The 26,617-nt window shown below is 44.0% G+C and overlaps 1 protein-coding gene across 2 annotated transcripts in view; it reads right to left on the bottom strand.

Annotated features, from left to right (window-relative positions):
* The window catches only part of LOC129845991 (Na(+)/H(+) exchange regulatory cofactor NHE-RF2-like), a 64,999-nt gene that overhangs the window by 19,680 nt on the left and 18,702 nt on the right, over positions 1 to 26,617 (bottom strand). For both annotated transcript variants that reach the window (XM_055913982.1, XM_055913983.1), the window contains one exon: positions 6,699 to 6,917. In XM_055913982.1, coding sequence (XP_055769957.1) covers positions 6,699 to 6,917 — 219 coding nt within the window. The remainder of the gene's footprint in view (positions 1 to 6,698; positions 6,918 to 26,617) is intronic.

Below are 26,617 nucleotides of genomic sequence, written 5' to 3'. Positions count from 1 at the left end.
TAGCCGTCCGTGTTATTCATACTGTATGGGCAGGACTGGAATGGTATAGCCGTCCGTGTTATTCATACTGTATGGGCAGGACTGGAATGGTATAGCCGTCCGTGTTATTCATACTGTATGGGCAGGACTGGAATGGTATAGCCGTCCGTGTTATTCATACTGTATGGGCAGGACTGGAATGGTATAGCCGTCCGTGTTATTCATACTGTATGGGCAGGACTGGAATGGTATAGCCGTCCGTGTTATTCATACTGTATGGGCAGGACTGGAATGGTATAGCCGTCCGTGTTATTCATACTGTATGGGCAGGACTGGAATGGTATAGCCGTCCGTGTTATTCATACTGTATGGGCAGGACTGGAATGGTATAGCCGTCCGTGTTATTCATACTGTATGGGCAGGACTGGAATGGTATAGCCGTCCGTGTTATTCATACTGTATGGGCAGGACTGGAATGGTATAGCCGTCCGTGTTATTCATACTGTATGGGCAGGACTGGAATGGTATAGCCGTCCGTGTTATTCATACTGTATGGGCAGGACTGGAATGGTATAGCCGTCCGTGTTATTCATACTGTATGGGCAGGACTGGAATGGTATAGCCGTCCGTGTTATTCATACTGTATGGGCAGGACTGGAATGGTATAGCCGTCCGTGTTATTCATACTGTATGGGCAGGACTGGAATGGTATAGCCGTCCGTGTTATTCATACTGTATGGGCAGGACTGGAATGGTATAGCCGTCCGTGTTATTCATACTGTATGGGCAGGACTGGAATGGTATAGCCGTCCGTGTTATTCATACTGTATGGGCAGGACTGGAATGGTATAGCCGTCCGTGTTATTCATACTGTATGGGCAGGACTGGAATGGTATAGCCGTCCGTGTTATTCATACTGTATGGGCAGGACTGGAATGGTATAGCCGTCCGTGTTATTCATACTGTATGGGCAGGACTGGAATGGTATAGCCGTCCGTGTTATTCATACTGTATGGGCAGGACTGGAATGGTATAGCCGTCCGTGTTATTCATACTGTATGGGCAGGACTGGAATGGTATAGCCGTCCGTGTTATTCATACTGTATGGGCAGGACTGGAATGGTATAGCCGTCCGTGTTATTCATACTGTATGGGCAGGACTGGAATGGTATAGCCGTCCGTGTTATTCATACTGTATGGGCAGGACTGGAATGGTATAGCCGTCCGTGTTATTCATACTGTATGGGCAGGACTGGAATGGTATAGCCGTCCGTGTTATTCATACTGTATGGGCAGGACTGGAATGGTATAGCCGTCCGTGTTATTCATACTGTATGGGCAGGACTGGAATGGTATAGCCGTCCGTGTTATTCATACTGTATGGGCAGGACTGGAATGGTATAGCCGTCCGTGTTATTCATACTGTATGGGCAGGACTGGAATGGTATAGCCGTCCGTGTTATTCATACTGTATGGGCAGGACTGGAATGGTATAGCCGTCCGTGTTATTCATACTGTATGGGCAGGACTGGAATGGTATAGCCGTCCGTGTTATTCATACTGTATGGGCAGGACTGGAATGGTATAGCCGTCCGTGTTATTCATACTGTATGGGCAGGACTGGAATGGTATAGCCGTCCGTGTTATTCATACTGTATGGGCAGGACTGGAATGGTATAGCCGTCCGTGTTATTCATACTGTATGGGCAGGACTGGAATGGTATAGCCGTCCGTGTTATTCATACTGTATGGGCAGGACTGGAATGGTATAGCCGTCCGTGTTATTCATACTGTATGGGCAGGACTGGAATGGTATAGCCGTCCGTGTTATTCATACTGTATGGGCAGGACTGGAATGGTATAGCCGTCCGTGTTATTCATACTGTATGGGCAGGACTGGAATGGTATAGCCGTCCGTGTTATTCATACTGTATGGGCAGGACTGGAATGGTATAGCCGTCCGTGTTATTCATACTGTATGGGCAGGACTGGAATGGTATAGCCGTCCGTGTTATTCATACTGTATGGGCAGGACTGGAATGGTATAGCCGTCCGTGTTATTCATACTGTATGGGCAGGACTGGAATGGTATAGCCGTCCGTGTTATTCATACTGTATGGGCAGGACTGGAATGGTATAGCCGTCCGTGTTATTCATACTGTATGGGCAGGACTGGAATGGTATAGCCGTCCGTGTTATTCATACTGTATGGGCAGGACTGGAATGGTATAGCCGTCCGTGTTATTCATACTGTATGGGCAGGACTGGAATGGTATAGCCGTCCGTGTTATTCATACTGTATGGGCAGGACTGGAATGGTATAGCCGTCCGTGTTATTCATACTGTATGGGCAGGACTGGAATGGTATAGCCGTCCGTGTTATTCATACTGTATGGGCAGGACTGGAATGGTATAGCCGTCCGTGTTATTCATACTGTATGGGCAGGACTGGAATGGTATAGCCGTCCGTGTTATTCATACTGTATGGGCAGGACTGGAATGGTATAGCCGTCCGTGTTATTCATACTGTATGGGCAGGACTGGAATGGTATAGCCGTCCGTGTTATTCATACTGTATGGGCAGGACTGGAATGGTATAGCCGTCCGTGTTATTCATACTGTATGGGCAGGACTGGAATGGTATAGCCGTCCGTGTTATTCATACTGTATGGGCAGGACTGGAATGGTATAGCCGTCCGTGTTATTCATACTGTATGGGCAGGACTGGAATGGTATAGCCGTCCGTGTTATTCATACTGTATGGGCAGGACTGGAATGGTATAGCCGTCCGTGTTATTCATACTGTATGGGCAGGACTGGAATGGTATAGCCGTCCGTGTTATTCATACTGTATGGGCAGGACTGGAATGGTATAGCCGTCCGTGTTATTCATACTGTATGGGCAGGACTGGAATGGTATAGCCGTCCGTGTTATTCATACTGTATGGGCAGGACTGGAATGGTATAGCCGTCCGTGTTATTCATACTGTATGGGCAGGACTAGAATGGTATAGCCGTCCGTGTTATTCATACTGTATGGGCAGGCCTAGAATGGTATAGCCGTGTGTGTTATTCATACTGTATGGGCAGGACTGGAATGGTATAGCCGTCCGTGTTATTCATACTGTATGGGCAGGACTGGAATGGTATAGCCGTCCGTGTTATTCATACTGTATGGGCAGGACTGGAATGGTATAGCCGTCCGTGTTATTCATACTGTATGGGCAGGACTGGAATGGTATAGCCGTCCGTGTTATTCATACTGTATGGGCAGGACTGGAATGGTATAGCCGTCCGTGTTATTCATACTGTATGGGCAGGACTGGAATGGTATAGCCGTCCGTGTTATTCATACTGTATGGGCAGGACTGGAATGGTATAGCCGTCCGTGTTATTCATACTGTATGGGCAGGACTGGAATGGTATAGCCGTCCGTGTTATTCATACTGTATGGGCAGGACTGGTATGGTATAGCCGTCCGTGTTATTCATACTGTATGGGCAGGACTGGAATGGTATAGCCGTCCGTGTTATTCATACTGTATGGGCAGGACTGGAATGGTATAGCCGTGCGTGTTATTCATACTGTATGGGCAGGACTGGAATGGTATAGCCGTCCGTGTTATTCATACTGTATGGGCAGGACTGGAATGGTATAGCCGTGCGTGTTATTCATACTGTATGGGCAGGACTGGAATGGTATAGCCGTCCGTGTTATTCATGCTGTATGGGCAGGACTGGAATGGTATAGCCGTCCGTGTTATTCATGCTGTATGGGCAGGACTGGAATGGTATAGCCGTCCGTGTTATTCATGCTGTATGGGCAGGACTGGAATGGTATAGCCGTCCGTGTTATTCATACTGTATGGGCAGGACTGGAATGGTATAGCCGTCCGTGTTATTCATACTGTATGGGCAGGACTGGAATGGTATAGCCGTCCGTGTTATTCATACTGTATGGGCAGGACTGGAATGGTATAGCCGTCCGTGTTATTCATACTGTATGGGCAGGACTGGAATGGTATAGCCGTCCGTGTTATTCATACTGTATGGGCAGGACTGGAATGGTATAGCCGTCCGTGTTATTCATACTGTATGGGCAGGACTGGAATGGTATAGCCGTCCGTGTTATTCATACTGTATGGGCAGGACTGGAATGGTATAGCCGTCCGTGTTATTCATACTGTATGGGCAGGACTGGAATGGTATAGCCGTCCGTGTTATTCATACTGTATGGGCAGGACTGGAATGGTATAGCCGTCCGTGTTATTCATACTGTATGGGCAGGACTGGAATGGTATAGCCGTCCGTGTTATTCATACTGTATGGGCAGGACTGGAATGGTATAGCCGTCCGTGTTATTCATACTGTATGGGCAGGACTGGAATGGTATAGCCGTCCGTGTTATTCATACTGTATGGGCAGGACTGGAATGGTATAGCCGTCCGTGTTATTCATACTGTATGGGCAGGACTGGAATGGTATAGCCGTCCGTGTTATTCATACTGTATGGGCAGGACTGGAATGGTATAGCCGTCCGTGTTATTCATACTGTATGGGCAGGACTGGAATGGTATAGCCGTCCGTGTTATTCATACTGTATGGGCAGGACTGGAATGGTATAGCCGTCCGTGTTATTCATACTGTATGGGCAGGACTGGAATGGTATAGCCGTCCGTGTTATTCATACTGTATGGGCAGGACTGGAATGGTATAGCCGTCCGTGTTATTCATACTGTATGGGCAGGACTGGAAGGGTATAGCCGTCCGTGTTATTCATACTGTATGGGCAGGACTGGAATGGTATAGCCGTCCGTGTTATTCATACTGTATGGGCAGGACTGGAATGGTATAGCCGTCCGTGTTATTCATACTGTATGGGCAGGACTGGAATGGTATAGCCGTCCGTGTTATTCATACTGTATGGGCAGGACTGGAATGGTATAGCCGTCCGTGTTATTCATACTGTATGGGCAGGACTGGAATGGTATAGCCGTCCGTGTTATTTATACTGTATGGGCAGGACTGGAATGGTATAGCCGTCCGTGTTATTCATACTGTATGGGCAGGACTGGAATGGTATAGCCGTCCGTGTTATTCATACTGTATGGGCAGGACTGGAATGGTATAGCCGTCCGTGTTATTCATACTGTATGGGCAGGACTGGAATGGTATAGCCGTGCGTGTGTGTGTATCTCTCTTTGACCCTGTTGGGGTCTACTGTATCCAACTGCTCTGCCTGCCAAATTACACTTTGTTTTCACTGTTTCCAGCCTTGTGTTTTCACCACAACGCTGTGGTAACGTCATGGTAATGGTACGAGCCAGGTTAGGTTCAGTTAAACTAAGCTAGATTCCGTTTGGCTCTGTGTGACTTTCATTTGACCCTGTGTTTTTGATGCGGTGTATTTTACGTCCTGTCTGACTCTGTATTTGGCTCTGTCTGACCCTGTATTTGACCCTGTTTTGGCCCTGTGTGGCCTTGTTAGGCCCTGATGTACTGCTCTGGGGTCACGGCTCATGGGAATGTGTCTGGGGGTCTGATTGAGAGGGTGTATGGTGAGCAGGATCAGTATGTTCCACACGTCTGCTTTTCCCCTGTCTGTCTCCTTCTATCCCTCTATCTCTGACCCTCTGCTATCCCTTCATCCCTTCTTTCTCCCACACATTCAGGCCTCATATGTTTCTCTCCCGTCTGTATCCTGCTTTCAGACTGATGAACAATCTCTCCCCACTATCAGCCTGTCCTCCTTAATCTCAACTCAAACATGTGAGAGATGAGGCCGGGGTCCGGGCCGTGTTATAGCAGTGGTATCGTTAGAGGGGTTAAACTAGGCACATGTGGACCTGCACACGCATGACGGATGAGCATTGAGACTGCTGCCACACGACGTCACCCCTGTGTACACGCACACTGATAAGCACAAACCCAAACATTCACAAGCAAGCACACATACATTTGCATTAACATAGGGGAGTAAAAGGCCTCTTAGGGTCTCACTCTGTATCCCTTATCTCAGACACATGTTCAATCACCCCACTCCCTCTCTCTCTCGGACATGTTCTATAAACCCCCTTAATTAGGGTGTTCCAACCCCATTTCTCAAAGCCCACCTCATTAGGGTCTCATTAGGACCATTGTAAACTAGCTGATTGGAGTCTGTCTCCTTCTCTCTCACCACTTGTCTAAAGTTTACAAACCAAGCCTCTACTGGTCCATAGTTCCCTGATTATTAAGACATCAGACTCCCTCCTCCCTCTCACACCAATCCCCTGCACCTCTAACCTCCTCTTGGACTAGCCCTTCTTCCCGGTCTCCTCCTCATAAACCTGTCCTCCTCACCTTCATGAAAAATAAACCCCTTCATGGAGCTCCACAGTCCCTCACCCGTCTTCTTCAGTCTCTAACCACTTGCCCTCTTTCGACACCCATCCTCCCCTCCTCCACCCATCTCCCCTCCTCCACCCATCCTCCCCTCCTCCACCCATCCCCCTCTCCTCTCCCCTCCTCCACCCATCCTCCTCTCCTCTCCCCTCCTCCACCCATCCTCCCCTCCTCCACCCATCCCCCTCTCCTCTCCCCTCCTCCACCCATCCCCATCCCCCCTCCTCCACCCATCCCCCTCTCCTCCCCCCTCCTCCACCCATCCCCCTCTCCTCTCCCCTCCTCCACCCATCCTCCTCTCCTAACCCCTCCTCCACCCATCCTCTCTCTCCTCACCTCTATGAGTCTGTCCTGTGGTCTGAGCCCGGCGTGGTCAGCTGGAGACCCAGGGTCCAGGGAGCGGATGTACTGGCCCGGCCGGGACTTCTCACTGTGCAGGTTGAAGCCGTAGCCAGTCTCGGCCCGCACCAGGTGGCACAGCCTGGGAAACAGCTCCGATGGGTCCACTGGTGGCCGCGCCACATCGGCATGGGCATTAACATGGGCCAGAGCCTCCTGTAGTGAACAGAGAGAAAGATACACAATATCATCTACAGTCTAGTCATATACACTACTGAGTACTCAAAGAAGTATTGTCAAATTTAAGTGCAGAAAGAAGAAGTTTGGATCCCTCCAATAGTCTTGCTTGTTTGTGTTCTCTACCAAACAAACACAGGGAAATGAAATGTGCCTTCTGCTTGATCCCAACCCCTACCTATCTACTGTATATCCCGTTCAACTTGAGTCAGAGAAGCAGAACAGATTGAAGATACGACCCCTACCTATCTACTGTATATCCTGTTCAACTTGAGTCAGAGAAGCAGAACAGATTGAAGATACGACCCCTACCTATCTACTGTATATCCTGTTCAACTTGAGTCAGAAGCAGAACAGATTGAAGATACGACCCCTACCTATCTACTGTATACCCCGTTCAACTTGAGTCAGAGAAGCAGAACAGATTGAAGATACGACCCCTACCTATCTACTGTATACCCCGTTCAACTTGAGTCAGAGAAGCAGAACAGATTGAAGATACGACCCCTACCTATCTACTGTATATCCTGTTCAACTTGAGTCAGAAGCAGAACAGATTGAAGATACAACCCCTACCTATCTACTGTATATCCCGTTCAACTTGAGTCAGAGAAGCAGAACAGATTGAAGATACGACCCCTACCTATCTACTGTATATCCTGTTCAACTTGAGTCAGAGAAGCAGAACAGATTGAAGATACGACCCCTACCTATCTACTGTATATCCTGTTCAACTTGAGTCAGAGAAGCAGAACAGATTGAAGATACGACCCCTACCTATCTACTGTATATCCTGTTCAACTTGAGTCAGAAGCAGAACAGATTGAAGATACGACCCCTACCTATCTACTGTATATCCTGTTCAACTTGAGTCAGAGAAGCAGAACAGATTGAAGATACGACCCCTACCTATCTACTGTATATCCTGTTCAACTTGAGTCAGAGAAGCAGACCAGATTGAAGATACGACCCCTACCTATCTACTGTATATCCTGTTCAACTTGAGTCAGAAGCAGAACAGATTGAAGATACGACCCCTGCCTATCTACTGTATATCCTGTTCAACTTGAGTCAGAGAAGCAGAGCAGATTGAAGATACGACCCCTACCTATCTACTGTATATCCTGTTCAACTTGAGTCAGAGAAGCAGAACAGATTGAAGATACGACCCCTACCTATCTACTGTATATCCTGTTCAACTTGAGTCAGAGAAGCAGAACAGATTGAAGATACCTACACGTATTATGTACAACACCAGCACATGTACTAAGGCCATATGAGCAGAGAGAGAAATCCTCCATGACAGATCATCCTGATGTTATTACAGTAAGATGACTGTCAAAGAAATAAAACAGGAATGTTCATATGTAGGCCTGCATCTCCTTAACACTGCTAGCCTATCAGTGGAAAAAACATTCAGCAGGTTCTCTATACTGAGTCTATAGTTGTCATGTAAATGATTTGGACTTTAAGTATAGAAAGACAATCTCCAACTCAAAGACCTTCACCTTGTATAAGACTAACTCACCCCAACACCACATCATAACACTCACCTCAACCTCAACCACACATAACAACTGATTATCAGGAAAGTGATATGCAATCTTAGATAAAAGGGTCTCAAACAGGTTCTTTGGCTGTACCCATAGGAGACTGTTTGGTTCCAGGAGAAGCCTTTTTGGTTCCAGGTAGAGCCCTTTTGTGTTTAATGTAGAACCCTTGGTGGAAAGGGTTCTACATGAAACCCAAAAGGGTTCTACCTGGAACCAAAAAAGGTTATCCTATGGAAACAGCTGAAGAACCCTTTTAGGTTCTAGATAGAAAAAAAGATGCTAAGACTGTAGACTACACTGTACATGGGAATTGAGGTAAATGTTGTGTTGAGTATCTGTGTAAAAGGTCACAATGAGCATCTAGGTTCATTCACTAACAATACGTGTCACTGGTGTCAGAGTAATTGTTATTAATGACATGGTGTAACCTCACCTCCACTGTTGGGTGATAAGGAGTTGTTAGGGAGTGGTAAAGGGGGTGTAGGGGGTCTGGGCTAACCCCCATATGGCACCTTATCCCTCAAACACCCAATGAAGAACACATACCTGACACACGCTATCAGTGTGTGTGTGTGTACTATCACACAATATCTGCATTATACATCGCCTGTCATCAGACAATACATCCAGTCCTGCCAAGGTATTTTTAGCAGACAGACACACAGGGTGTGGTGCACTATGTTGGCTCATATGGAGGGAAAACAACAATGGTCAGCCACTCACTGGGCATAGAGGGAGAGAAGGAGGGAGGGATGGAAGGAGTAAGCAGATGTATGGATGTCAATTTTAGAAGTATTACGAGGTAGATATCTAATAGGGGAGGGAAAATCTGTTTTAATACTTACTAAATCTCTTCTGTCTCTGTCTGTCTCTCTCTGTCTCTCTCACACACACACACCAAAATATAGAACATGGCCCATTTCATGGACAGAATTCCATTAAAATTGCTTAAACCAACAGTGTTCTGGGAAGGAGGCCCTAAGAAAGTCACCCAGGCCTGGTGTGGAGTACAATGGAATGATTCACACTGATTTCATTCAAATGAATTCTTATTGGAGGAGAAGCAGGAAGTGACCGCAAGGCCAGGAGGAAGGGGTGGGGCTTAATACAGAGCGGTCACTTAGCTATTAGCACCCAGGGATCTGTCCTGGATCCACATAGAGATGGAGGAGGGAGGGAGGGGGAAAGTGAGATTGAGAGAAAGAGAGGAAAGAGGGAGAGAGGTATAGAGATGAAGAGAAAAAGTTAAGGAGAAGAAAGAGAAAGAGAGGTTGTGTGTGTATGAAAGAAGAAACGAGAGAGTGAGAGAGAGAGTGAGTTCTGGAAGGTCTGAGAGTAAGATAAACAGTGTGAACAGCCCTGCTGGTAGACATTAGCGGGGGGAGACGGCCGTCCCTGCCAAGCCAACCTCTGACTGCCTCTAGATGCCCGTCCACACAGCACTAACCACTCCCTGGAGGGTGGCCCATGTCATCGTCCCTCTGTACGTGTGTGTGTCTTCCTCTTTCTATGCCAAAGGCCCCCTCCGCTCTACCTTAGCCAGCACCGTCTGTGATGGCCAATCTAGGCTGAGGTGCAGCGAAACGGGATACGTCTTATTAAAGAGTGGTGATTGGTTAAGGCTTGGAGGAAAAACAATGCATCAGTTAACAAGAAGGGACTTGGAAGATATGAGAAGCCTTCTGAGGATCTGTCCAAGCCAAGTGGTCATAACAACTCTGACAATACTGTATATCTAAATGGGATTTCTCTATTTCTGCAAGCCAGATGGCAATGATCAAATGTCAGTACACCAACAGTCGTTCATGTGATTGTTTTCTCCTGTTTCTGAAGGGCAAGATAACATATATTAAAGGAAAGGAGGAAAAACGGAGGAGAAGTAAACAAAGGAAAATAATCAATGTTATGACACGATCATTATGAGACATGTATGTTATGACACGATCATTATGAGACGATGTATGTTATGACACGATCAATATGAGACGAAGTATGTTATGACACGATCATTATGAGACGAAGTATGTTATGACACGATCATTGAGACGATGTGAGACATGTATGTTATGACACAATCATTATGAGACGAAGTATGTTATGACACAATCATTATGAGACGAAGTATGTTATGACACGATCATTATGAGACAAAGTATGTTATGACACGATCATTATGAGACGATGTATGTCATAAAACGATCATTATGAGAAGATGTATTCTTTGACACAATCATTATGAGACGATGTATGTTATGACATGATCATTATGAGACGATGTATGCGCATACCTTACCATTAATTGGGGGTTCCGCTAGCGGAACGTTTCGACAACATCCGGTGAAATTGCAGAGTGCAAAATTCCCCCAAAATTATTTGAAATATTGAACTTTCATACAATCACAAGTGCAATACACCAAATTAAAGCTTAACTTCTTGTTAATCCACCCACCATGTCAGATTTAAAAAAGGCTTCACAGCGAAAGCTAACCATGCGATTATCTGAGGACAGCACCCCATCATTCAAACACATGACAATCATATTTCAACCCGCCAGGCGCGACACAAAACTCAGAAATAACGCTATAATTCATGCCTTACCTTTGAAGATCTTCTTCTGTTGGCACTCAAATGTTCCATAAACATCACAAATGGTCCTTTTGTTCAAACAAAACAGTCCACTTGGCTCTACACCCAGAAAGGAGAGGGCTACTTCTTCTTTTCTCAATGGAAAAAACATCAACCAATTTCTAAAGACTTGACATCTAGTGGAAGCCCTAGGAACTGCAACCAAGTGCATCATAAATCTAGATTCACTTAGAAACCAATTGAAAACAGTCACCTCAAAAAAAAGATTCCCAGGATGGTTTGTCCTTGGGGTTTCGCCTGCCAAATAAGTTCTGTTATACTCACAGACATACATTTAACAGTTTTAGAAACTTTAGAGTGTTTTCTATCCAAATCTACCAATTATATGCTGAGTAGCAGGCAGTTTACTTTGGGCACACTTTTCATCCGGACGTGAAAATACCACCCCCTAGCCCAAAGAGGTTTTAAAGAAGTGGTTGTTACATGTGGTGTACTGCACTGAGCTTGGTGTTACAACATCTTTCAGTTATAGTCACTCTCACACCTGTGACGGGTGTGGAGGGACTGGTTAGTTGAGCTGACAGCCAGCAGATATAGAGAATATAAATCACATCACTGCCAAATATGGCCGCCCTCCAGGCTTCACTCCTCCAACTCCACTTGGCAACAGTGTGGGAGTTTTGGAGCCAACTGGGAACAAGAATAAGAGGTATTTCCTATCTAGGTTAATGATGATATCTGGAATTATGGATGCATATAAAGTCAGTGTACATGTGGTAGTTTCATTTCCTACTAGATTAGTTATTTTTCAGGTGGGGTTAGGCAGTTTTCAACCTCCACCCCTATTTGTGAGGGAAAAATGGACTATTCCAACGTCAGTGGCTTTTAGATATTTTGATGAGAAACAGAACAAAATCGAGTTTTTGCTTTTCCCCTTCTGTCGGCAAACAAGCCTATAATCAGGAAATCACTTCAGGGTGAGAACTCCATCCTTGTTTTGGAAAATCGAGTGTTCTGTTTAGGAACTTTGTACAGAATGACATTCTCCACTCCCATTCCAATATGTGTGAGCTACGTTTCTGTTCTGAACACGGCCATTGGAAACTAACAGGCATAAATCCTAATGATTCCTAAAGGAAAATCCAAACAGAATATTTTCCACCTTCATGATATCCATACAACATAGTCAGACTGAGTGCAGGGCTTTTCCTGGTCAAGTCACATTGTCAGGAAACAGTATGCACTGTAAGTAGGGTCAGGAGTTTTCCTGACCATATGACCTGACCAGGAAGAACTCAAAGTCCTGGTATTAGAATAGAACTAGGCCCTGGTATTAGAATAGAACTAGGTCCTGGTATTAGGATACAACTAGGTCCTGGTATTAGGATAGAACTAGGCTCTGGTATTAGTATAGAACTAGGTCCTGGTATTAGAATAGAACTAGCCCCTGGCATTAGGATAGAACTAGGCCCTGGCATTAGGATAGAACTAGGCCCTGGTATTAGGATAGAACTAGGCCCTGGTATTAGAATAGAACTAGGTCCTGGTATTAGGATATTCCCTGGTATTAGAATAGAACTAGGCCCTGGTATTAGGATATTCCCTGGTATTAGAATAGAACTAGGCCCTGGTATTAGAATAGAACTAGGTCCTGGTATTAGAATAGAACTAGGTCCTGGTATTAGAATAGAACTAGGTCCTGGTATTAGAATAGAACTAGGTCCTGGTATTAGAATAGAACTAGGTCCTGGTATTAGAATAGAACTAGGTCCTGGTATTAGGATAGAACTAGGCCCTGGTATTAGAATAGAACTAGGTCCTGGTATTAGAATAGAACTAGGTCCTGGTATTAGGATAGAACTAGGTCCTGGTATTAGGATAGAACTAGGTCCTGGTATTAGGATTGAACTAGGTCCTGGTATTAGGATAGAACTCCTAGGGAAAAACTCCTGACACCTGCTCTAGTACCTACTGTCTGGTCTCTCTCACGACATGCATTCCTTCCATTTTCTGTCTGTCTGTCTGTCTGTCTGTCTGTCTGTCTGTCTGTCTGTCTGTCTGTCTGTCTGTCTGTCTGATGTGTGTGTCTCTGTTTGTATGAGGCCCCCAGTCCTGTACAGTATGTGTGTTTGTACAGTATGTGGTGTGTCTGTACAGTATGTGGTGTGTGTGTGTACAGTATGTGGTGTGTGTGTCTATACGGTGTGTGTGTGTCTGTACAGTATGTGGTGTGTGTGTGTACAGTATGTGGTGTGTGTGTCTATACGGTGTGTGTGTGTCTGTACAGTATGTGGTGTGTGTGTGTACAGTATGTGGTGTGTGTGTCTATACGGTGTGTGTGTCTGTACAGTATGTGGTGTGTCTGTACGGTGTCTGTACAGTATGTGGTGTGTGTGTATGTACGGTGTGTGTGTGTGTGTGTGTGTGTGTGTGTATGTACAGTGGGTGTGTGTGTGTCTGTACAGTATGTGGTGTGTGTGTGTGTACTGTATGTGGTGTGTGTGTGTGTACAGTATGTGGTGTGTGTGTATACGGTGTGTGTGTGTCTGTACAGTATGTGGTGTGTCTGTACGGTGTGTGTGTGTCTGTACAGTATGTGGGGTGTGTGTGTGTGTACGGTGTGTGTGTGTGTGTGTACATGTAACAGTATAACTTTAAACCGTCCCCTCGCCCCGACCCGGGCGCGAACCAGGGACCCTCTGCACACATCGACAACAGTCACCCACGAAGCAGCGTTACCCATCGCTCCACAAAAGCCACGGCTCTTGCAAAGCAAGGGGCAACACTACTTAAAGTCTCAGAGCAAGTGACGTAACTGATTGAAATGCTACTAGCGCGTACCCGCTAACTAGCTAGCCATTTCACATCCGTTACACTCACCCCCCTTTCAACCTCCTCCTTTTTCCGCAGCAACCAGTGATCCGGGTCAACAGCATCAATGTAACAGTATAACTTTAAACCGTCCCCTCGCCCCGACACGGGCGCGAGCCAGGGACCCTCTGCACACATCAACAACAGTCACCCACAAAGCAGCGTTACCCATCGCTCCACAAAAGCCACGGCCCTTGCAAAGCAAGGGGCAACACTACTTAAGTCTCAGAGCAAGTGACGTAACTGATTGAAATGCTACTAGCGCGCACCCGCTAACTAGCTAGCCATTTCACATCCGTTACATACAGTATGTGGTGTGTGTGTCTGTACAGTATGTGGTGTGTGTGTCTGTACAGTATGTGGTGTGTGTGTGTACAGTCAGTGGTGTGTGTGTGAGTAAGATTATGATGGAGCATGTGTCAATGTGTGTGTGTTTTCTCAAATGTGACCACTGGCTGTGTACGTGTGTGTGTGTGTGTGTGTTTGTGGTTGATGAAATTAGATCGCCGCTGTTGTTGAATTATTCACTAAGAGACTGCTGGGATAGTTGGATCATGACCACTGTTAACCCCGTCACTACCAAGGATCATTGACTCTCTGTCTAGTACCACTACTCAGGACGGTGCCAGCCAGTGTGTGTGTGTGTGAAGTGAATGTGTGTGTGTTCCTGTGTGTGTGAATGTGGTGTATCATAAGTGTGTGTGTGTGTGTGTGTGGACGTGTTTAACTATACTTGTGGGGACCAGAAGAAGGACCAGAAGTCCCCACAAGAATAGTAAACAAATTTGACCAACTGGACAGAGTTTGTTGGTCCCCACAAGGTCAAATGCTATTTCTAGGGGGTTAAGGTTAGAATTAGTGTCAGGGTTAGAATTAGGTTTGCGGTTAGGAGCTAGGGTTAGTTTTAGGGTTAGTTTTTGGGTTAAGGTTAGGTTATCGGGTTAATGTTAGGGTTAGGGTAAGGGTACAGGTTAGGGTTAGGTTTAGGGTTAGGTGTAAGGAAAAATAGGATATTGAATGGGACTGAATTGTGTCCCCACAAGGTCAGTTTTACAAGACTGTGTGTGTTTGTGTGCGCATGCGTGTGTGTGGTGATGCTTTGTCTGTAACCTAGTAGGGGAATCCCTAATGTGTGTGTGTGTGTTGTCATCAAAGTATTCAGCTGTATGATTTCCCTTAGGGGATTAATGTTACCCCAATATCCTCTGGAGAAGAGGATCACATTTCTTATGAGCCCTAAAGGTTACAGTGTGTCCTGAAAACCATAAACACCTTCATTGGGACGGACCGGCTCATAGTAATGGCTGGAACGGAATTAATGGAACGGTCTCCGACAGATCAAACACATGGCTTTACTATGAGCCGTCCTCCCCTAAGTAGCCCCCTGTGATACACACATACTGTATATGGAAACATTTGAGTAAAGCGGAAAACAGGCTGAGCAAGCAGAGCGAGGCTGTGGAAAGGACGGGACAAGCTGTATGCTAGCAGGATAGTCCATATCTCCAATCATCTTTGCTGATAGCGATGTTGTGTTTCCATTAGTGGATGAATTGGTCTAATGTACCATGGTAAAGCCTCAACACTTCGCTACCTCTTCCAGTTGAAATAAGTGAGACGCGTTGTAATTGAGTGAGGCATCAAAGCGGAGAACCCGCCCTCCCGGCTCCGGTTAGGTCATTATAATTCAAAACCATGCATTCTAAAATAAATCACACAGACGCCTCGCACACTCACCTTTAAGCCATAAGAGTCCAAAGAAATACCAAAAATGTAATATGAGATTTCCTAAGATTATTCCTGAATGTCAAGCTTGTCATTGTACTTTCCATGGCAAGTATTCCTGCTCAAGTAAAACTGGAGAAAGGGTTGTAACATTTTCTGTAAAGACACTAACTGCACAGGATAGTACAGAACACGTTACAACCCCTAGTGACATCATGGCAAGCTAATCATCATAGAGTGAACGTGCCCTCAGCAGTAGCACATTGCTGATGTCATGAGTACAAGGTATTGTCATGGTGACAGTAGTGTAACCAACACGGCCAGTTTAACTGATATCGACGGGTCTCACCTTGGGGGTGTGGCCTTCAGGTAAAGGGTCAGATAAGAGGTCATCAACGGGTCAACAGTTAGTAGTTTTCAAAATCAGACACAATCTCATTAGGTGTTAAAAGCAATTACAGGATAACCACAACACAAAGTCTATTCATATCTGTGCGGCTATGCATTAACATGACATTATGTGTAACTATAGTCATGGGCCTAAACAAAACTAGTCATCATAATGAGGGTAGTTTGGTAAGGCCAGTCTGAAATAGCAAAATTGCTGTATCTCTGAGATTCTGTGCATAGATGTTCTGTCCTCAAATAGAGAATGTGTGTGTGTGTCTGTCACACACAGTTCTCCCATTGCTGAATCTGAGGGGAGGGAGAAAGAGAAAGAGAGGAGAGAGAGAAAGAGAAAGAGTAAGAGAGGAGAGAGAGAAAGAGAGGAGAGAGAGAAAGGAGAAGAAGAAGAAAGGAGAGACAGAGGTCAGGCAGCTAATTGTTTTTTCCCACTGGCTGTATTACGTAATAACCCCCTGTATTACTGAGGCAGCGGTGTGTGTGTGTGTTACTGAGGCAGCGGTGTGTGTGTGTGTGTTACTGAGGCAGCGGTGTGTGTGTGTATTACTGAGGCAGCGGTGTGTGTGTGTATTACTGAGGCAGCGGTGTGTGTGTGTATTACTGAGGCAGCGGTGTGTGTGTGTGTATTACTGAGGCAGCGGTGTGTGTGTGTGTATTACTGAGGCAGCGGTGTGTGTGTGTGTATTACTGAGGCAGCGGTGTGTGTGTGTATTACTGAGGCAGCGGTGTGTGTGTGTATTACTGAGGCAACGGTGTGTGTGTGTGTGTTACTGAGGCAACGGTGTGTGTGTGTATTACTGAGGCAACGGTGTGTGTGTGTATTACTGAGGCAGCGGTGTGCGTGTGTGTATTACTGAGGCAGCGGTGTGCGTGTGTGTATTACTGAGGCAGCGGTGTGTGTGTGTATTACTGAGGCAGCGGTGTGTGTGTGTGTATTACTGAGGCAGCGGTGTGTGTGTGTGTATTACTGAGGCAGCGGTGTGTGTGTGTATTACTGAGGCAACGGTTGCCCTAGAGCACACAAAAAACGATACATACCTCGGCCTAAACATCAGCGCCACAGGTGACTTCCACAAAGCTGTGAACGAGCTGAGAGATAAGGCAAGGGCTTCTATGCCATCAAAAGGAACATAAAATGTGACATACGTACCAATTAGGATCTGGCAAAAAATACTTGAATCAGTTATAGGATCCATTGCCCTTCATGGTTGTGAGGTCTGAGGTTCGCTCACCAACCAAGAATTCACAGAAATAGGAATAACACCAAATCCTCAGTGTACAAGGTAAAACACCAAATAATGCATGCAGAGCAGAATTAGGCCGATACCTGCTAATTATCAAAATTGAGAAAAGAGACTTTCTATTCTACAACCACCTAAAAGGAAGCGATTTCCAAACTTTCCATAACAAAACGCCATCCCCTACAGAGAGATGAACCTGGAGAAGAGGCCCCTAAGCAAGCTGGTCCTGGGACTCTGTTCACAAACAGACCCCACAGAGCCCCAGGACAGCAACACAATTAGACCCAACCAAATCATGAGAAAACAAAAATATAATTACTTGACACACTGGAAAGAATTTGCAAAAAAACAGAGCAACTAGAATGCTATTTGGCCCTAAACAGAGAGTATACAGTGGCAGAACACCTGACCACTGTGACTGACCCAAACTTAAGGAAATCTTTGACTATGTACAGACTCCGTGAGCATTGCCTTGCTATTAAGAAAGGCCGCCGTAGGCAGACCTGCCTCTCAAGAGAAGACAGGCTATGTGCACAATGCCCACAAAATGAGGTGGAAACTGAGCTGCACTTCCTAACCTCCTGCCAAATGTATGACCATATTAGAGACACATATTTTCCTCAGATTACACAGACCCACAAAGAATTTGAAAACAAATTTTGATAAACTCCCATATTTATTAGGTGAAATACCAGTGTGCCATTACAGCAGCAAGGTTTGTGACCTGTTGCCACAAGAGAAGGACAACCAGTGAAGAACAAACACCATTGTAAATATAACCTATATTTATGTTAATTTATTTTCCCTTTTGTACTTTAACAATTAGCACATCATTACAACACTGTATATAAACATAATGACATTTGAAATATCTTTATTCTTTTGGAACTTTTGTAAGTGTAATGTTTACTGTAAATGTTTTATTATTATTATTATCTATTTTTTTTATTATTATTATCTATTATTATCTATTTCACTTGCTTTGGCAATGAAAACATACGTTTCCCATGCCAATAAAGCCCTTGAATTGAAATTGAATTGAGACAGAGCGACAGAGAGAGTGAGGCAGACAGATGGACAGAGAGACAGAGACCAGGGAGGCTGAGGATAAAGCGAGAGCAGAAAGACTGGATGATAGGGTCAGAGAGAGACATCAAGAGAGAGAGGAAAGTAATAGAACATGTAGTAATAGAACATGTCGCAATAGAACATGTAGCAATAGAACATGTAGTAATAGAACATGCAATAGAACATGCAATAGAACATGTCGTAATAGAACATGCAATAGAACATGTCCTAATAGAACATGTCGCAATAGAACATGTCGCAATAGAACATGTCGCAATAGAACATGTCGCAATAGAACATGTAGCAATAGAACATGTAGCAATAGAACATGTAGCAATAGAACATGTAGCAATAGAACATGTAGCAATAGAACATGTAGCAATAGAACATGTAGCAATAGAACATGTAGTAATAGAACATGTAGTAATAGAACATGCAGCAATAGAACATGCAGCAATAGAACATGTAGCAATAGAACATGTAGTAATAGAACATGCAGCAATAGAACATCCAGTAATAGAACATGTAGCAATAGAACATATAGTAATAGAACATGTAATAGAACATGCAGCAATAGAACATGCAGCAATAGAACATGCAGCAATAGAACATGCAGCAATAGAACATGTAGTAATAGAACATGCAGTAATAGAACATGTAGTAATAGAACATGTAGTAATAGAACATATAGTAATAGAACATGTAGTAATAGAACATGTAGTAATAGAACATGTAGTAATAGAACATGCAGTAATAGAACATGTAGTAATAGAACATATAGCAATAGAACATGCAGGAATAGAACATGCAGTAATAGAACATGTAGTAATAGAACATGTAGTAATAGAACATATAGTAATAGAACATGTAGTAATAGAACATGTAGTAATAGAACATGTAGTAATAGAACATGCAGCAATAGAACATGCAGTAATAGAACATGTAGTAATAGAACATGTAGTAATAGAACATGCAGTAATAGAACATGTAGTAATAGAACATGTAGTAATAGAACATGTAGTAATAGAACATGCAGCAATAGAACATGCAGTAATAGAACATGTAGTAATAGAACATGCAGTAATAGAACATGTAGTAATAGAACATGTAGTAATAGAACATGTAGTAATAGAACATATAGCAATAGAACATGTAGTAATAGAACATGTAGTAATAGAACATGTAGTAATAGAACATGCAGCAATAGAACATGCAGTAATAGAACATGCAGCAATAGAACATGCAGTAATAGAACATGTAGTAATAGAACATGTAGTAATAGAACATGCAGCAATAGAACATGCAGTAATAGAACATATAGTAATAGAACATGTAGTAATAGAACATGTAGTAATAGAACATGTAGTAATAGAACATGTAGTAATAGAACATGTAGTAATAGAACATGCAGCAATAGAACATATAGTAATAGAACATGTAGTAATAGAACATGTAGTAATAGAACATGTAGTAATAGAACATGTAGTAATAGAACATGTAGTAATAGAACATGTAGTAATAGAACATGCAGTAATAGAACATATAGTAATAGAACATGTAGTAATAGAACATGTAGTAATAGAACATGTAGTAATAGAACATGCAGCAATAGAACATGCAGTAATAGAACATGCAGCAATAGAACATGCAGTAATAGAACATGTAGTAATAGAACATGTAGTAATAGAACATATAGCAATAGAACATGTAGTAATAGAACATGCAGTAATAGAACATGCAGCAATAGAACATGCAGTAATAGAACATGTAGTAATAGAACATGCAGTAATAGAACATGCAGTAATAGAACATGTAGTAATAGAACATGTAGTAATAGAACATGCAGTAATAGAACATGCAGTAATAGAACATGTAGTAATAGAACATGCAGTAATAGAACATGCAGTAATAGAACATGTAGTAATAGAACATGTAGTAATAGAACATGCAGTAATAGAACATGCAGCAATAGAACATGCAGTAATAGAACATGTAGTAATAGAACATGCAGTAATAGAACATGCAGTAATAGAACATGCAGCAATAGATAAGAAGAAGAGGGAATGAGTGGTTGTCTTATTAGATTCCAGATATGGTTATGTTGTTACTACATTATTTATACCACCACAGTGATATATTCTCCTGAACCTTATCATTATGTGAAGGTCCTAACGGTTTTTCACTAACACGGATAGCTGGCAGGGAAAGAAAGACAGTATGTGTGTGTGTGTGTGTGTGTGTGTGTGTGTGTTATAATGTATTCTCCAAACACCTTCAGCCAAACTGTCACATGGTTTTGACTTTACAGTTGTCAACATGTGAACAGTCAGAGGAACTAGCTGAGTGTAATGTTCAGCAGTAGATGAATGATTTAAATGAGACTAATACAACTGATATGGCATTGCCCACTATCGCTACACACACACACACACACACACACACACACACACACACACACACACACACACACACACACACACACACACACACACACACACACACACACACACACACACACACACACACACACACGGCTTTGGTTCCAAGTACACTGTATCTTATTTCTGTGCAAAACAATCATGTTCACAAAAACAAGACAGGGTCAGACAGGTCAACCGGCGAACGCCAGACAATATTGTGATGGCAGCACATCTTATTCTTGTCAAAGCATGTCACCTGTTCAGCTTGGAAAGGCTCCAATCCCCAGTGATCTGGGAGACAGGGCTGCTGAAGCACAACAGAACACACGACTATAGAAACCCAGCCCAGCATCACACGCTAGCTAATTAACATGTTCTTTCTAGCTTGGTGGCTTTCTAGGACAGCAGCGCAGGGAGTCAGGGACACCTCTCTATGGTTGGATCAACTGGGAGCAACTAGGTACAGGGTAGGAGTCACATTCAACTCCATTAGGACATGTTCATTAAAATATCTCAATGAGAGAGAGAGAGAGATCCTCTGTTAGTCATGCAGATATGTTCCACCTCACTGAAATACTGGACCATGTTGCTGCATTCTCTCTCCCTCCTCAGTTATCTTTCCCCGTTATTCTCCATCTTCTTAATTTTCTCTCTTCACCACCACTCCACTCCCTCTCTCTTCCATTCACTCTTTCCTCCACACTCCCTCACTCCCCAGTTCCCTCTCTCTCTCTCCTCAGGTGCATGCTGATCACAGCCTTCTAAAACCCCTATAAGACAGACGGACAGACAGTCAGGAAGTCTGCACCGTGACCAATCACAACCAGGAGGATCCACGAGTCCCACAGTGCATCAGTCCATCAAACTTTGTTTATACAGTGCTTCTTTACAACACAGAACTAAAGGATAATGAACAGCAGACTGAGGAAAGGAGAAGAAAGAAGTCGTTGTGACCCAGCTAGGAGATAACACCAGGGTTGCATTCATAAGGACCAGCAACTGAAAATGTTTTAAAACTTTTTGCAGCAGAAAATAAACATTCGCGTTTCTCATTGGACAAAGTACATGTAGTTCATCACCGTTTCATTCTGTTTTCTTCCATTTGGTTAATAATGACCCTATGCCCCGTTTATTTGTTTCCTCAATGTCTCTTAAAGCCAATTGGAGGACAGCTAGGGCTTGATTCAATCTGTACATCTGCATTGTAGCACAGAACATTTGCATTGTAGCACAGTTGAATTTTAAAGGTAATTTCCGATTGAGCCGACATATGCAGCATTTTACCGCGAATGCAATCTCCGCTAATGTGGAAACATTGCTTTTCAATGTGAATCGTGCTATAACTCTGATCTTCTGCGCTACATATTGAATCGACCCCCTAGTAACCTTTCAGACACAGCCATTTAGCATTGAATAGATTTGACCATTTAAAACAAATCTAAGTAGCTAATCTTGGCATGCTGGGATGGAATATTCCATTGCTAACCATAATGGTGGGTTCATTCAGTTTCCTGTAGAATAACAATATCAGAGCTTGTATTCAAAAAGCATCTCAGGAGTGATGATCTAGGATCAGGTCCCCCCTGTTCCTATAATCTTATTCATTATGATCAAAAAAGGCAAAACAGTTCCAGACGGATTCTGAAAAATCGGTCAATTTCTGTGCATTCTATGTCTGACTCAACCAGTCATCAGTGTTACCATAGATATCTGAGACACAGCGGCCATCTTGAATACAAGAGGTTTGTTTGGAGGTCCTTATTTCCAAGAAATCCAAAGGCAGTAACTGACAAACTGACAAAACAAGCAGCTATGGACAGAGAGACAAGGTGTTGTCTCACTACGTAATCAGTGACTTACACATTGTCATCTTCCTGTCATTCTAGACACAGACAGACAGACAGACAGACAGACAGACAGACAGACAGACAGACAGACAGACTGACTGACTGATTGACTTTCTTTCTTTCTTTCTTTCTTTCTTTCTTTCTTTCTTTCAAGTTCATTGTGGATTACAGTTGGGGGCTAAAAGACTGCATGCATTTCTGTTCGTAAATCAAGCTAAACCATTGCCAGACTTGTAAACTATCAGATCTCCCTCAGCATCAGACTGCATGGAGATGACCTTGATATGAATATCATGTAACTGAAAACAGCCATATTGGGTTGACTAATTTTCTGTTTTTCTGTTTGGATTCCTCACTCTGTTGGAAAACTAACAGCTGGCTAAGACCTTTACCCTGGATTTATTTCCACCCATTTGTCTTTCTGTCTGTTTCTCTCTGTCTCAATATCTCTCTCTTTCTGTCTGTTTCTCCCTGTCTCAATATCTCTCTCTTTCTGTCTGTCTCAATAACTCAAATCTTCTGTATTTTTGTCTCGGTCTCAATATCTCTCTCTCTTTCCATCTAGCTCTCATTTCCCATCTATTTCCCTCTGTCTCAATATCTCTAATTTTCCAAATTTTTCTCTTGGCCTCAATATCTCACTCTTTCGCTTTATCTCTCATTCATTTTCAATGTCTCTCCATTTGAACTCCTCTCTCAACTACCTACTTTCTCTCCCCTGCCTCTTTCGTTCCCTCAACTCTAGTGTTATGATGTGTGTCACACAGGCAGCTCCACACCCATGTTATCAGTTTGGAGCAGCCACCCCTCTGCTGTGTGTGTGTGTGTGTGTGTGTGTGTGTGTGTGTGTGTGTGTGTGTGTGTGTGTGTGTGTGTGTTTTAGAGTGGGTGGGAGCAGACTGGGCCCTCTGAGGGGTGTTGGGTGACGAGGGGTGACACGTGACCTCGAAGAGACACAAGCACACCCCGGGAGGCCCCCAGATGACAACATCGGTCCTATGACAGCTGGGGACAGAAACCCTGGTTTGTGTGTGTGTGTAAGAGGCGAGAGCACCAACACCCCCTGCCAAGAAACATGAGGCCCAACAGCATGTACACTGATGGTAACTGAGAGGGAGTGATTGTGTGTGTGTGAAAGAGACAGCGAGAGAAAGATAGAGTGGGAGAAAAAAGAAAGAGTGGGTGAAAGAGAGAGAAAGTATATAGAGGGATAGATAGCGAGGAGGATAGATACCATCTACACCACTAATGTGTTAATCCAAATCCAAATTTACCTTTTCAATTAAAATCTGACAATCCAACCAGCATGGTTCAGTTTTAATCAAAGCATTCTTTCTTTCACAATAATATGACACCATGAATTTCAGGCAGTGCTTCCCAAAAATACATCTCAAAAAGCATGTTGAATCAATTAGGTTGAATTCCTCTCTGCGTCCACAATGTCCTCCCATCCACATTGCATTGGGGCCCATGTAATTCATGCATGTCACCTGAACGCCCCATGAGTTAATCCCTGAGTTTGGGAGCAGCTGAGTGTCTGTAGCATTCCAAAGCATTCCCACTCATCCATGGGGATAAAGAGCATTATTCCCATCCCATTTATCACAGTCCATGTACAAAACATCATTCCAATTTATCCCAGTCCAGTCCACACCCCGACACAGGAATTCAAAGCCTGATTCCAATCTGATCCAGCCCCCTCCACATTCCCTGGAACCCACAGAGGGATGGCTGGATCCATAGCATTTCCACTCATCCATAGGGATACAAAGCATTACTTCAATCTATCCCAGTACATACCTAAAGCGTAATTCTGGTCTGAACTCCACAGTCTCGTAGCCCTTTCCTGCAGTCAAATGATGAAATCGCCCTCTAGTGGCCCCATGGGTGGAATGTGATTAATATTTTTAATAACTTCATAATTAATACACTTTTTCTTTTACAGCTGAAACCCCGGTGTTTATGTGAAACGTTTTAATTACATGTCAGTCTTCTGTGACGTATATAAAGTGTAATATTGGGATGCAAACTATATCTGACATGGTACAGGTGTCTTTTTTTCCTTAAGCTTATAACCATGGTGTATACTTTGGTTTCAAAGTCGATTTGTTTAAGACTACCAAGAAACACTCTGTGTGACTTTGATGTAGCCCACTGCAGTAAAAGGTTAAATGCAGAAAGGGATTGCTGGAATCACACTGATCCCGAAGCTCCATCTGTGGGCTGAGACAATGGGATCCAGAGAAACTGATCCAAGATCAGAGCTGATGATATATAGGATCAATGTCTCTCCCTGTTTGGCTGTACTATAAGCAGCTGCGAGGCAGTGAGTATGATTTAATTGGTAATGGGGGTTTAACAGAGATGGAGGTTGGGAGATGGTGAAATTAAGAGGTTGAATGTGTGGAAAAGAGTGTGTGTGGTGGATGTTTGTATTTAACCCTTATTTTAGTTGTATTAAAAAAAGATCAGATAAGTTGACTGGGAAATTATTCTCATTTACAGCAACGACCTGGGCAACAGTTACAGGGGAAAGGGGGAGGGATTAATGAGTCAATTGGAAGCTGGGGATGATTAGGTGTCCATGACGTTATGAGGACCAGACAGGATATTTAGCCAGGACACTGGGGTTACTGTATGTTGGAGGGCATGCTTGTAGGGTGAGTAGGGTTTAAGAGGAGAGGTGCTTGATGGAGCAAGTAGTACAGCTGTATGGATCTCATTACAAAGACCTGTCAACTACAACTGAACAATAGATTCTCTCTCCCTCTCTTTCATAATTACAATAATAGCACAATCTATTTTAAGTGCCTTTCACAACACCTAAGAGCACGGTACATCAGAAACAGTCAAATACAACAATTCTCATCTCTCTCTCTCTCTGACTCGCTCTCTCATTCCCTCTATCCTTCCATCCATCTCTCTCTCTGCGGTTCCCACAGTTAGGTTATGATGAGTGGGCAGCAGTGTATCGATCCCTTCCTGGTTAGAAGAACCTACGCATTATTCTGAGAGCTTTATTGTTACATCACTATTATGTGTGTGTGTGTGTGTGTGAGAGAGAGCCTGTGTGTGGTTAGCAAACATACCTCTAAACTACATAGCTGTGTGTGTCTGTGCTGTGGGATCCATTCCTAATCACCAGGGCAGACCAGAGCATAGAGGGGTAGGGGGGTGTTGAGCAACCATCTCCCCTGATGTGTGCCAAAGGCCACACAAAACCTAAACATTCAACATTTCAACACAGTGTATGTTTGTGTGTGTGTCTGTTGGGTTAACAGGGGGAATGACCCCGGTGCCGGCCATGCAGTCATGCCTGGAGAGATAACAGAGGGAAGACACGTCTGTATTCACACACACACACACACCCCAACGGGCCAAATTCCACCCACACTCCCCCTAAACCCCTCCCCCCAACCAGCTCCAACTCCAGGCATTCCTCAGCCCTAGCCCCAGGCCCCCCTACCCCCCTTGGCCCCTCCAGACGCCCACATCTGGACATAACACAGCTGGCTTTCAGCAGGGACTGGGGAAGAGGGGGCTGGAGAGGAGACTGGAGTGGAGATGGAGGGAAGAACAGAAGAGATGGGGGAGAAGGTGTATAGCACTGGGACTGATAAACACTGGGTTACTGGCGTTCATGTTTTAGAAAGAAATAGGACACATTGCTTTGCCATGACTCACCATTACCACAGTACAGATGAGGAAACACTACATTATTCCATATGGGACATGATTATATATCTATAGCCTTCTTTTTGGGTGGAAGAGAGTCACTGAGCGATTAGGTAAAGGTGAGACATGAGATCAGTCTCAGTGGTTCAGTGACAGCCTACAGACCATAGCCTGTATTCACAAATAGTCTCAGAGTGCTGATCTAGGATCAGGTCCCACCTCTCCATATAAATACATATACTAGGATCTAAAAGCAAAAAAAAACTGATTTCAGATCAGCACTCTTAC

The sequence above is a fragment of the Salvelinus fontinalis genome, unplaced genomic scaffold (assembly GCF_029448725.1).
Source record: "Salvelinus fontinalis isolate EN_2023a unplaced genomic scaffold, ASM2944872v1 scaffold_0420, whole genome shotgun sequence".
NCBI lineage: Eukaryota > Metazoa > Chordata > Actinopteri > Salmoniformes > Salmonidae > Salvelinus > Salvelinus fontinalis.
Note: the sequence above shows the minus strand (reverse complement) of the source record. Positions and strands in the feature narration are given on the sequence as shown.